We start from the raw sequence: 14294 nt of genomic DNA on the forward strand, positions 1-14294 counted from the left end.
CATTGTCAGAACAGAATCAGGCCAGAATACTCAGGCTTGATTAGCCAAGAGATTCCTTTCAAATATACCAAGCAATACCATCTTAACACTTACTAACAAAATCAATGTTTACTTATACACCCAGAAAATTGAAATTAGTAAGATTAAAAGAGCAAAATCTTTCTATAGGACAGAAAACAAATCTCAGTGGAACAATGTCACAAAACTAACATTAACCTTTAGGAATCAGATATTTTAACGTTTAGTGCTTGGTATTATTTTCACTGTTATGACAATTGCTCTTGTAAATTCCCTAATGTTGATAAAAAGCAATTCTTAGCTTAAAAATATAAAACTCTGTTGGCTATTTTTTATTTCAAATTACTTAAATTTTTCATATGAATCTCTGAATCTTACTTGTTTGTTCAGGATGCCTTTGCCATCTGTGTCAGCTAAATCCCAAATCTGAAATTAGGAGGTGGAAAAAGAATCAATCTATATTTTTAACAGAAATCATCTCAAAGATAAGTTAAATCCCTATAATTTACAACCTCATATTCTGATAATCAAATCTAAAAATCGTGGAATTAAAAGTGGAAAGAACCCTTAAAGATCATTCAGTGCAACCTTTCACAAAAATACTAAGACCCAAAGAGGTTAAGTGACTTGCCTCAAGAACATTCAAGGCATCGGGGAAAGAAGAAACCCAGGTTCCAACTTTCAGTCAAATGCCTTTTTCACTAACCCAGGTTTTAACTCTTGAGTCAAACATGCTCTTTCTACTACAACATACTGTTCTTGATTTTAGGTTCTTATTAAGGTTATATTCTTTCTCATGGGCAAATTGAGAAGGTAAATGTTTATTTGCAAATAATTAAATTAAGAAAAGTGGTTATTTTTCAGGATTTTAACTATGTATCAATAAATAGCAAAATAATTTCATAGGACGGGGCTTTCTGCCTTTTTTGTGCTCTTTCCAAAGCCTCCCAAAATCCCCATTCCATTCATCACACATTCAACAGAGACACTTATATAGAGGAAGCAGGGATAGAGCCAGCTCTGAGTGGGTGGCAAGGATCCACTATTTCCCAACAATAATCAAGTGTAATATTATTTCCTCATTTATCCTCTTCAAAAGTAATTTTTTCTTAACTTTTGAACTATGCTTTATTTTTCAAGAAGGTAAATTGCTATGTCATAAATGTCCCTCATCCCATTACTGTAACTGCTTTTCTGATTTGGTTCTTAAATTTCTTGATGGTTATGTTTCTTAATCTTCAGCCAGTTAATCTAGCATTCTATGTATTCATTATAACCTAGTTATAATATAGAAACACTACCTTTCCAAGTATCAAGTCTGGAAGCCCTGACTTTTTCAGAAAAGCAGCAGCATCTGAAGCCAACACCCTTCCAGTATTGCCTGTATCAACCTGAAAAGACACAAACTGTAAGCTTAGAAAGAAAGGTAAAATTGTCACCATTTACTGGCCTCCATCCCTGTGATTTGGGACTGGCTTTTTCAAGAAATGAGCAGGAATCCTCTTACTAACAAAGGCTAAGGAATTTGCGGACAGTAATATGAGTAGAGTACCACATATACAGCAGCAGCAATTTGCTAAGTTTGTTTTTGTTTTGTTTTGTTTTGTTAATCATGCCTACTATCCAATAAGAAACCAAAGCTCAGAGGAAGTAAAAGCAAATTAGTGGAGTTAGAACTTCAACACATGTCTTCTGACTCCAATTTTTTATGATTGTCACTTCAATTCCAATAATCTTAAATGGCAAGAGAAGAAAAAAAGGCAGCATTTCTCATTTCCTGGACAGGTCTTCTAACAAATGAGAATTAGCTGCCTATGTTGTCTGCCTCTTCAAACAGTTTCAGATTATCTGATTGTCACTTCAATTCCAATAATCTTAAATGGCAAGAGAAAAAAAAAAAGGCAGCATTTCTCATTTCCTGGACAGGTCTTCTAACAAATGAGAATTAGCTGCCTATGTTGTCTGCCTCTTCAAACAGTTTCAGATTATCAACTTCTGCTTTTATATGTACTCTTTAAGAACTGCAGCACTTTAAAAAGAAGGGGGAGGAGGAGGAGAAATTGATTTCACAATAAACTTTAAGAAACATTGTTAAAATTGTTAAGTTTCTACAATTCATTAAGGGAAATGCATCATTTAACTAATGGGGACTTTCCTTTAAGACAGAATGATGTCACAAGAATAGGAAAAAAAAAAAAAGAGAGAGAGAGAGAGAGAGAAAAAAATTCCAAAAAATGACTCTCATTTTTGCAAAAATTTCCTAAAGTTCCATATGAAAATATATAAAGTAAAATTTAAAAAGTCATGGGAAAGTTAACAGTATACCAGTATACTAGGATGTCTGTGAAATAGCTATATTGCCAGTTAAAAGATTAAGTTTACTATAAACATAAAGTATTCAAGACTGTTCAGTATAAACAAAGAGGCAAAAAAAAAAAAAAGAAAACCTTTCTTTCAAGTGCTAGAACATAGGATAAATCAGAAACTAAGCAAAAAAGAAAGAGTTGCCTAATCCTTCAAATTTGGAATAAGAATTACAGAAAGGATTAGGAAATCTGCCTCCAGAATCCTCCATAACTACTGTTCTTTGTTCTCTCCCTGACCAGGATTGAAAAGGAATACTCATACCCAATATAACCTAAACAGAGGCACTCAGAGGAAACAGCAGTCAACTCATGAAATATTTGTGTACTGTATCCCAATAAAGAATTTTACTATCTGTCATTCTTTTGGTTGCCATAATAAATTAAACACAGTCACTGTGTCTGTGTCATCTATAGGCAGTTTCTATAGTACTCTGATGCTCTGTTATAAACTATATAGGCTAGAATCTGTATCTTCAACAGACAGTTCTCAAAGATCTCATGGAAGGGTCTCTGAAATACTAATACTCCAAAAATAGAGTTTTGGGTAAAGACTTCTGAGTTGATATCATTTAAGCAATTTTTCAGGCTATATTGGTAGATGAAATAAGGATTTCCAGGATTCTTTTCAGTCTGGAAACAGATGTACTTCATGAAAGCTGACTCCTGACCCAAGATCCAGTCAAGAAAGAATTATACAGAACTGGTTAAATTAGTGAAGAAATTTAATTATGATTATTTACTTGAAATAAATTGTTTTTTTTTTCATTTTGCTTTAATTTTTATGGTGCTAGGGATTGAACCCATGGCCTTGCATGCACTGAGCATATGCTCTACCACTGAGTTACTACACTCTGAGTCCTCTTATTTATTGATTTTATTTTAAGAGATGAGGTATCACCATATTGCCTAAGCTGACCCCAAACTCCTAGGCTTAAGTGATCCTCCTGCCTTAGCTTCCTGAGTATCGAGGAATATAGGAGAGAGTCACCTCATCTGGTGGTATTATTTCTAATTTTCTATTTTTCTTTTTCTTCCTACATTATCTCAATCCTCAATTTGATATGAATGGAACAGTTTTCAATGGTATCTGATTCTCATTGGCCTATCAGAATCAAAAAACAAATACTTCTACTTAACATCTTTACTTTTTATGGCAATGTAACTATTAAAGATCTAATTACAATTTGTTCTACTTTTGTTCTACTTTTGTAAGAAGACAATCAGATAATTCCTGTGCAAAATAAGGTCATATTTAAGAATGATTTCATTTTATTATTTTTATTATATTAATATTATTTTGGATATTCACATAGAAAAAGCTACTATTGAAGAACATTGACTTTATGTTGAGTCAATACTTACAAATCCCTCTCAAGAAAACTGACTTGCTATCTGGCAAGTTCCAGCCTCACAGATAGTAAAGCAAGGTCACTTACCAGCAAGCCAGGAACCCTGGATGTCTAAGAAACCTTCAGATGTGATAAATTCATTCTAATTTACATGTAATGCTGGTGAAATATGGAAGAGAGATCATAGCCTCAAGACAAAGGAAAAAACCTGGGCACGGTGGCACATGCCCGTAATCCCTGCAGCTTGGGAGGCTGAGGATGGAGGATCCCATGTTCAAAGCCAGCCTTAGCAAAAGCGAGGCACTAAGCAACTCAGTGAGACCCTGTCTCTAAATAAAATACAAAATAGGGCTGGGGATATGACTTAGTGGTCAAATGCCCCTGAGTTCAATCTCCAGTACACACCTGCCCCCCCCGACAAAAAAAAGATAGAACAACAATTAATAGAGGCTTTAAAATGTACAATCAAGCTGGGGATTGTGGCATACACCAGCTACTAAGGAGATTGAAGCAAGCTCGCTTGAGCCCAGGAATTTGAGACCAGTTTGGTAAAGACAGACCTCAGCTCTTAAAAAATAAACAAATAATTGGTCTGGGGCTGCAGCTCAGTGGTAGAGCACCTGCCTTGCACATGTGAGGCACTGGGTTCAATCCTTAGCACCACATAAAAATAAATACATAAAGATTTGTGTCTCTCTACAACTAGAAAAAAATAATTAAAAATAAAAATAAACAAATAATTAAAGAATTAAAATATAATCAGATTCTAAAATTCTTCAAGCAGAAATTAATTCTCTGGCCTTTTAAACTGCTAAATAGTATATGGTTCTAGGTCTACTAGTCAAAACCAAAGAGGCCTAAAATGGTTAATTTATATTTGCCACAACTCTGTGGATGGTCAGGCCAGATATGAGACCAGTCTTTTCTATAATCATCATCACAAGGTAAGGAGGCTTTTAGAAAAAAAAATGATCTAATACTTGGAAATGGGCAAGTCAGAGTGTGTATACCCTTAAGAGACTATCTGATATATACTATATACCTTTGAGTAACTTTCTATTGGAAAGACTATTCTACACACTGTAGGGATAGAGGTTAAACTATGGAAAACTGAGGCCTGGTACAGTAGCTCAATGCCTGTAATCCCATTGACTTGGGAAGCTAAGACAGGGGGATCACAAGTTCAAGTCCAGCCTCAAGGCCAGCCTTAGTGAGATCCTGTCTCAAAAATAAAACAACAAAAGAGGCAGAAGATATAACTCAGATGTATAGAGCCCCTGGTTTTAATCCAAAATAAATAAATCAAAAATTAGGGGCTGGTGATGTGGCTCAAGCAGTAGTGTGCTAGCCTGGCATGCGTGGGGCGCTGGGTTTAATCCTCAGCACCACATAAAAAATAAAGATGTTATGTCCACCAAAAACTAAAAAAAATAAATATTAAAAAATTCTCTCTCTCTCTCTCCCTCTCTCTCTCTTAAAATAAAATAAATCAAAAATTATAGAAAACTGTTAGCAATACAAATCATTCCTGTCTATACCAATGCAAGTAAATTTTGTCTGGCAGAGTATGAATCTCTGTAACTCATATTCTCATTTTTATACTCAACTGGTTCCTTCAATAACTAATAAATTGAATAAAATCCTTGATTTCCTCCAACCCACCTTTGTTTTTTTTGTTATTTTTTTCCCTTTTTTTTTGTGGTGCTGGGGATGGAACCTAGGATCTTATGCATGCTCAACAACTGCTCTATCACTAAGATATTCTCTCAATCCCCATGCTCATTTTAGATTTATATGAAACCCAGGGTTTTCAGCTTGTGAAAATTATACTTTAGTAAGTTTTAAAAACAGCATAAAAGTGGGTCTGGGGTTGTAGTTCAGTGGTAGAGTACCTGCTTAGCATGTGTGAAGCACTGGGTTCGATTCTCAGCACCACATATAAATAAATAAAATAAAGGTCCATCAACAACTAAAAAAATATTCTACAAAAACAGTATAAAAGTCATTTCAATTTGGATTATAAGTATATCTGAATAAATATATCTAATGTTGTATAGATTTCACATAGATATTTAAGGCAATTAAATTACTTTAATTATTTTGCCTTCTTTTTTCTAGAAGTACTAAGTATTCAAAGCTAGAGGCACAAAAAGTTAAAAACAAGACATGTCAAATTTATTCAGCTAGCTGATAATCTACATGCATAAAATTGACAGTTGATAGTATACTTTATGTTCCATCTAGGAAAAACAGAAAAAAAAATCTTACCTGTCTATAGTATTTTTCATATACAGGATTCCCACTTGATAACTAAAATAAATAAGTAAATAATAATTATATTCAATAACTTCTATTAACATGTTTGGCATACAAATATATTGAGAAACAAAGGTGAATAAAATAAAAAAGATCCTTAACTTCAGTTAAGATTGGTTTCATTTCTTTTTTGCCAAGTTGAAAGGGAGAATAAAAAAAGACAGTCCCATGTTTTACTAAGGATTAAGTAGACAAGAAATAAAACAAGAATCTTAAAATTGTTTTTAACACAAAGCTGGGTACAGTAGCATACACCAGTAATCCCAGCAACTCAAGAGGCTGAAATAGGAGACCTTGTCTCAAAAATAAGAAGGGCTAGAAGGCTAGGGCTATGGCTCAGTGGTAGGGCACTTGCTTACCATTTGTGAGGCACTAGGTTTGATAGTCAGCACCAAATAAAAATAGGTAAATTAAAAGAAGGTATCATGTCCATCTACAACTAAAAATTTTCTAAAAAGAATACTACTACTAGCAGTTACAAAAGAGGGAGGGCAGGGGGAGCTGGAGATGTAGCTCAGTGGTGGAATACCACTAGATTCAATCCCAGTAACAAAAAGAAAACAATTGTTTACATTGGAACTTTTTCTCATGCAAAATTCTACCCAGAAACCCAACATCTGACAAATTAGAGATGAAATATTTTAGCTGAAGCCAGTTGGAAGGCCCCAACATTCTACACTCTAATTCTCTACCCAAGTGCCCTAGGTACCTTTGAATTCAGTTCAAAAACCACTTCAATAAAATATTCAAATAAGGGGTTGGGAATGTAGCTCATTGGTAGAGCACTAGCCTAGCACACATAATGTCATAGGTTCAACCTCCAGTCCTGCAAAAAATAAATACAAATGAATACATAAATTGAAGTACAAAAAGATGATACTGAGCTGGGCGTGGTAGTGCAGGCCTGTAATCCCAGCAGCTGGGGAGGATGAGACAGGAGGAAGGTAAGTTCAAAGCCAACCTCAGCAATGGCAAGGTGCTAAGCAACTCAGTGAGACTCCATCTCTAAATAAAATACAAAATAGGTCTGGGATGTGGCTCAGTGAATGAGTGCCCCTGAGTTCAATCCCTTGCACCACCACCCCCCAAAAAAGATGATATTGACATAATCAGATGTGAAATGCCTAAACTTAGGCAGGGCCATTCAATTCACACCATAGTTCAAAGGTGTAGCATTCCCTAGGGTCGCTCCAGGGGAACTGGGTAGCGCGCAATAACCACACAACAGACAGAGATACCTTTTTCTTTGGGGGTCCTGAGACAGCTCCTCTGACCTTAAGAGTCCGAAGAAAGAGAGTGTGAGGGCGTGCTGACCCCTTTTATAGAGGAGAAGCCATTCAAATAAGGCAAGGGGTTAGGATTCAAGGGATTGAGTCTAGCTTCATGATATCTGCTGTCAGCAGGTTGACTGACATCTAGGTAGGCCACACCCAAAGGCAGAGCAAGAGAAGGGGTCACACAAAGGGCATTTCCATGGAACATTCTATCCCAAACAGGGCAAAGGGGTAATATCACAAAGGAACAGGTGAGCATAGCTCAATGCATAGGGCTGCAGGAAGTCACGCCTACGCACGAAGACACATTCTGCTATTTCCAGGATTGGGACAACCATCTGGGGCCACTTTGAATGTGGCCAGATCACTGGAAGTGACCAACACAGCCTCAACTGATAAGGGAAGGAAAATGCTAGTCACTCAGCATGAAGGCCCTCCACACAAAGGGTTCTTTGGTCAGCAGATAAACACATTTAATATCTCATCTGAATGACAACAAAGGAATATATATCAGTGTTTAAAGGCTCAGGTTTACCTGTATATCAATATGTAAGAATGTTCAAGACTCAGAATTAAGTCCAGGGAAGCTTCATAGAAACTTAAAGTATGGAACTTTATGGGTGAAAATAAAGTGATTCTACACAGAGATTACAGTATATATAAAGGCATCAATTAACAGAAAGCTCAGCTATATCTATAAAGAACAGCAAGTAGTTCTGAAAGAAGAGATGAGTGTGATTTTTTAAAAAATATTTATTTTTTAGTTATAGGTGAACACAATATCTTTATTTTATATTTACGTGATGCTGAGGACCGAACCGAGTGCCTCACACATACTAGGCCAGTGCTCTACCTCTGAGCGTCAATCCCAGCCCCAGGAGTGTGATTTTTAGAAAAAATATATATATTTTTTTAGATTGAATTTTTTTTAATTTTTATTATTTATTTTTATGTGGTGCTGAGGATTGAACCCAGGGCCTCACACATTCTAGGCAAGTGATCTACCACTGAGCCACAACCCCAGCCCCAGGGGTGTGATTTTTAAACAGGAGAATTTGTGAAGGATCTCCATGCGCCATGGTAAAACTAAAGAAAAATGAGGATGGAAAGAGGGACAATTGCAAGAGTTTGGAGGACTTATTTTCAAAAAAGATTCACTACTGAGAAACTTAGGTTGGACTTATAAAGGAGTCTTTTTAACTACTCCAAATATTGGACACATATTATTCAAAGACAGTTAGAAACCCATAATTAAAGTTTAAAGTCTTAAATTAATAAAGCTAAAAAAATCCTTCAGCTCATAAAACTTAACTAAGATCTATTTATAGAAACAAAGTTTGCTGAGACATTGAAATGTATACTTCAAAAGCAAGGTAAAAACTGAACAAATTTAAGTGAGAGCTCAAATAGTACAGAAGATTTGCTTTTGAAATTCTGTAATTAAACCTCGGAATGAATTGTAGAATTTCCATCAAGAGTCTTCCTATTTTTAACAGGATAAATTTTAGTTCTGTACTGGAAAGGAATAAAATTAGAGAGGGCTTACAATTTTGCAGCATTTAAACTTGGTGGAACATATAAAATAACCATACATAGAGAAAACTTATTTGACAAGATCTGTCTTATAAAAGTATTTGTCAAAGATAATACTTGGATAGAGGCAAAAAGACACTACAGATGAAAAATATGGGGCTGATAAATTTATAATTTTTAATAATAAAAACAGAATGTTCTCCATTTAGTAAATATTATCTGAACAGCACATAAGGAGTACATTAGCAATTAAAAATTTTTTCTAATTACAGAAAAGAAACAACTATAAAGTTTTTAGCAACCACAATGTATAAAATGCAACTCTGAAAATTCATGCAGACAACTTTATGAAAAAATTAAAACCAGAGTGACATAACATAGACAGAGCAGGCTAAAAAAACTGATTTAAGGGGCTGCGGGTTATGGCTCAGCGGTAGGGCACTCGCCTCGCACATGCAAGGCCCTGGGTTCGATCTTCAGCACCACATAAAAATAAATAAATAAAATAAAAAGTTATAAAATTTAAAAAACACTGATTTAAAAAGTTGTTATTTTCAAAAACAATCTGTTTGTACTTCTTAGCATGCAATAAAAACCTTATTTCAGTATTATGTACAATAAAATACTTAAGAAAATTTTATTTTTGAATTTAAAATTTAAGTGAAACTATTTTATTGATCTACTAATGCCATTAAAGACCCATTAATGGTTAAAAAATAAATATTCCAAAAATGTATAGAATTTCAAATATTTTAGTATCCCTTTTTATTCTCAAAAATGCCTCAATTTGAGCAAAAAAATTATATAGTCACCTACTTACAAAAGTATACCTTGATATAGAATCAAATGAAATGTTTCCTTGATAACAAAGAGTTGATTTTAGTAGCATTTTTAGTACAGGGGGCAGGGACCAAACATAGTAAGAAATCCTGAGCTCCAAACTGTACCTTATTAATCATCAAATTACAGATTCATTGGTCACTACATAAACATATATGAGAAGGTATTAGTTTACTAAAGTGTTCTAAAGTACACCCTGTGCTGACTACTATACTAATGTGATACAGTTAAGTGAGAATGGAAAAAGTCATCCAAATTGCCAAGTTACTACTGATCAAGTAAGATGACCAGAGTATTTTAGATGTGTCTCAGTAAAACTGGCTTTTGTCAAACCCAGTGGCACACACCTGTAATCCTAGAGGCTCAGGAACCTAAGGCAGGAGGGCCTCAGGTTCAAAGCCGGCCTCAGGTTCAGAGCCAGCCTCAGAAACTTAGAGAGATGCTTTCTCAAAATAAAAAACAAAGAGGACTGGAGGCTGGCTTAGTGTTAAGGGCCCCCAGGTTCAACCCTTGATACCCAAAACAAACAAACAAAAACCCACACAAAACTTGACATTTCCTTGTTGAACTATAAATACGACCAATTTTAAACACACATACATCACACACACACATAATGAATGCATGGAGAAAAAAAAATGCCTCAAGTCACCACAGTGACTACCTCTGGATGATGAGATAATAAGTGATTTTTATATTCTTTGTATTCCTATGCATCCTCCTCCTTTTTTTTTTTTTTTTTTTTTGCAGTGCTAGGGATCAAATCCAGGGCCCTGTCCATGCTAGGTGAGGGCCCTACTACTGAACTACACTGCCCCAGCCCCTGTTTTGCATTCTCCAAAGACAGTTTTATGATAAGAATGTCCTACCTATATAATGAGAATGAAACAATAAAGCTATTTTTAATCTGAAAAAAAATTAAAATCCAAAAATCTCATCAGTATACAAAATTGCATATGAACTTTTAGCAACTAAACAGCTAATGAAAAACTTTTAAAAACTTTTTTATTCTAATTTGTTATATATGACAGCGGAATGCATTACAATTCATATTACATATATAGAGCACAATTTTTCTTATCTGTCGTGAATGAAAAACTTTTAAACTTTTAAACAGTTGTCAAAATCAAAATATGGCCTTTTAAAATTCTTTTATTACAATATAAAAGAATTATTTAAGGGCTGAGAATGTAGTTCAGAATATTGAGCTCAGTAGAAAGCTTGCCTAGCATGTACAAGGCCCTGGGTTAGATCCCCAAGCACCACAAGAAAACAATGAAAAATTTATTCATTATCAGTTGTGACTAAGTTAAATATTTATAAATGTAAGAAAAATTACTTCCAAAGAGTCATTTCTATTTACTACACAGTCTGAAAAAAAATGCAACTTATAGAGCCTCTCTGAGGATGTTTCATTATAATGTGAGGCTTGGACATATGACTTACTTTGGCCAATAAAATGTGAGAAAATTCCAGTTCTAAGTAGAAGCTTTAAGAGCTACTGTGTGTTTTTGCTAGCTCTTACTCTTTTCTCCTTGCCAGGAGAACAATATGTCACAAATAGGGACTGCTCTCAAGCCTGGATCCTGAAATAAAAAGAACTGCCAAAACAGAACCATAGCTAATTCCTAGGGAACTTATAATGTGGGCAATAAATACACTTTTCTTATTGTAAGTTACTGATATTGAGTTGTTTCTTAGTACAGCATAATATAGCGCACACACACACAAAAAAAAAAAAAATATAAGGAAGTCTACACCAACTATACCTTGTATACATGCATACACATACACATACACCCACGTATACATACAGGAATCCAGCTGTTGGAGAAATTCACAGGTTAGTAAAGAGTTTCTTCAGTGTCAATTCTTTTGAGATATAGATTCTGAAACACACAAAATGAACTGACATTTTTAAATCCTTACTGTAAACAGTTACAGAGCAATGTTAAAAAAAAAAAAAAAAACAGGGGCTGGGGTTGTAGCTCAGTGGTGGAGTGCTTGTCTAGCACATGTGAGGCACTGGGTTCAATCCTCAGAAAAAAATTTTAAAAACCCTAAAACATTGCCAATATTTTTTCAGTTTATTCCAAGGTCATATGAAATACAGAGTAATCAGTGAATGCTTTCATAAAATGGAAAGAAGAGTGAGTATGATTATAAAAGATCTCTGTGATCAAACAGTTCTTTATCTTGGATTGTGGTTAGGGTGAACCCATATGAATCCACACCACTTTTGATAAATTGTACAGGCTGAGTGTTACTAATCCAAAAATCATAAACTCAAAATATTCCAAAACACAAAACTTTTAGCACCACATGACAGTACAAGTGGAAAACCAACCTCATTGATGGGGTCACAGTCAAAATTCAGGTACACTAAAAATATTGTAGAAAATCACCTTTAAACCATGTGTGTAAGATATACATCAAACATCAATGAATCTGTGTTTAGACGTGGGTCCCATCTTTAAGATATCTCATTACATATATGCAAATATTTCAAAGCCCCAAAAAAAATTCTAAACACTCCTGGGTCCCAAGCATTTTGGATAAAGGGTACTCAGCCTGCATATGAATATGGCTTAATTTATTTTCTGCTGCTGTAACAGAATACTATGGTCTAGATAATTTATAAAGAAAATTTTATTTCTCAGTTCTAGAAGCTGGAAGTCCATATTAAAGTGCCAGCACCTCCAATTGTGCCAGAACATGGTAGAAAATGTAAGAGCCCATATAACAAGCCACTCTCAATACAATAAACCCACTACCAGGTAACAACATTAATTCATTCATGAGTGTAGAGTTCCCATGATCCTAATCACCTCTTAAAGGTCTCCCCTCCCAATACCAATATGATGGCAATTACATTCAATATAAATTTTAAAGGAGATATTCAAACCATGACAGCACAGAACTGTTTATAAAACTGATGAAATTTGTATAAGGTCTATGGTTTGCTGCTGTACCGTGGTTATACAAGATGTTACAAATAGGAAAAGTGGATGAAGGGTACAGGGGACTTATCTGAATTCACTTTGCAAATTCCAAAAAAAGGGGGTGGGGATGTGGCTCAAGCGGTAGCCCGCTCGCCTGGCATGCATGCGGCATGCATGCGGCCCGGGTTCGATCCTCAGCACCACATACAAACAAAGATGTTGTGTCCGCCGAGAACTAAAATAAATAAATAAATTCTCTCTCTCTCTCTCTCTCTCTCTCTCTCTCTCTCTCTCTCTCTCTCTCTCTCTCTCTCTCTCTCTCCCCCTCTCTCTTCTCCCTCCCTCCCTCTCTCTCTCTCTCCCCCCCCTCCTCTCTCTTAAAAAAAAATTCCAAAAAAAGGCAGCAATAATTCAGGCAGAAAAAAAAGGAAAAGAAAATGAAAGACTGTACAGGCAAACATATACAACGTCTAGGTAGTGAAAAGAGGACAATGGACTAGGCATTGTATCTCACACCTGTAATCCCAACTACTGAGGAGGTTCAGGCAGAAGGATTCCAAGTTCAAAGCCAGTCTCAAAACTTATTGAGACCTTGTCTTAAAATAAAAAACAAAAAGGTATGCAGATGTAGTTCAGCAGTAGAGTGTCCCTGGGTTCAGCTCCCAATACCACCAAAAAAAAAAAAAAAAGAAGAAGAAGAAAAAAAAAGATGATGAAATAGATTTTCTTGCTTCAAATAAGCCAACTCAAAATCTTTTTAGTTTTTCTCTCTCAAAATTTAAGAAAAATGATGCCAGACGTGGTGTCTATAATTCCAGCAATCTGGAGGGCTGAGGCAGGAGGATCAGTAGTTTGAGACTTAGCAATTTAGTAAGAATTTAAAAAAAAAAAAGTAACAGTGCAGCACCAGTGAACACACACACACACAAAAAAAAAAACAGCATTATGATGCACACAACTTTCTTTAATTTGCCATAAAAAAATTATTTTAGGCCCAAAACAAAATTATTAACACAAAACAACTACTTAGGATTCTGCCTTCCAATACTTCATTTTCAAGAGGGCTACAAAACCTGAAGGGGGACCAATCCCTACATCTTTCAACTCCTCCTCAACCACCAATACTACCCCTCTAATGGTGATCCCCTAAAGTCAAAGTACCAAACGAATACAACCAAGAGCCTACTCTTTCATACACATGCTTACACAATGTGAATGTTTTGAGTTTAGAAGACTAAAACTTCCTGATAGGTCTGTGATGTCTAAAAGATTTACATACTTTACAATGCAAAGGAAAACAGGATGAAAAATAACAATAAAGAGAAGGTAGAAATGAAAATAAAAAGGTGCAATAGTGTTCAAATAATCCAAACTGAAAAGGAAAACAGAAATCAGAAACCGAGGGGTCAAGAGAAAGCCAGTAATAGACAATCTTAGAAAGGAGAACAACTCTAAAGTTGTTGGTAGGGAAAGTGGGAAGGTAAAGAAAATCAAGTCCCAGCCACTCGTGGCCCATGCCTGTAATCACAGTGGCTCAGAAGGCTGAGGCAGGAGGATCTCGAGTTCAAAGCCCGCCTCAGCAATTTAGCGAAGTCCTAAAGAAACTTAATTAGAACCTATCTCTAAATAAAATATAAAAAAGGTCTGGGGATGTGG

At 35.3% G+C, this 14294-nt stretch overlaps 1 protein-coding gene across 3 annotated transcripts in view; it reads right to left on the minus strand.

The window, feature by feature from the left end:
• Eps15 (epidermal growth factor receptor pathway substrate 15) overlaps positions 1-14294 on the minus strand; it is a 126984-nt gene that overhangs the window by 89556 nt on the left and 23134 nt on the right. For 2 of the 3 annotated variants that reach the window (XM_078026242.1, XM_078026244.1), the window contains exons 2-5: positions 7288-7323; positions 6002-6043; positions 1320-1409; positions 397-444 (exon numbers count right to left, since the gene is read on the minus strand). In XM_078026242.1, the coding sequence (XP_077882368.1) occupies positions 397-444; positions 1320-1409; positions 6002-6043; positions 7288-7323 (216 nt within the window). The remainder of the gene's footprint in view (positions 1-396; positions 445-1319; positions 1410-6001; positions 6044-7287; positions 7324-14294) is intronic. The other variant, XM_078026243.1, reaches the window with a different exon arrangement.

This window comes from Ictidomys tridecemlineatus, chromosome 11, assembly GCF_052094955.1.
Source record: "Ictidomys tridecemlineatus isolate mIctTri1 chromosome 11, mIctTri1.hap1, whole genome shotgun sequence".
Taxonomy (NCBI): domain Eukaryota; kingdom Metazoa; phylum Chordata; class Mammalia; order Rodentia; family Sciuridae; genus Ictidomys; species Ictidomys tridecemlineatus.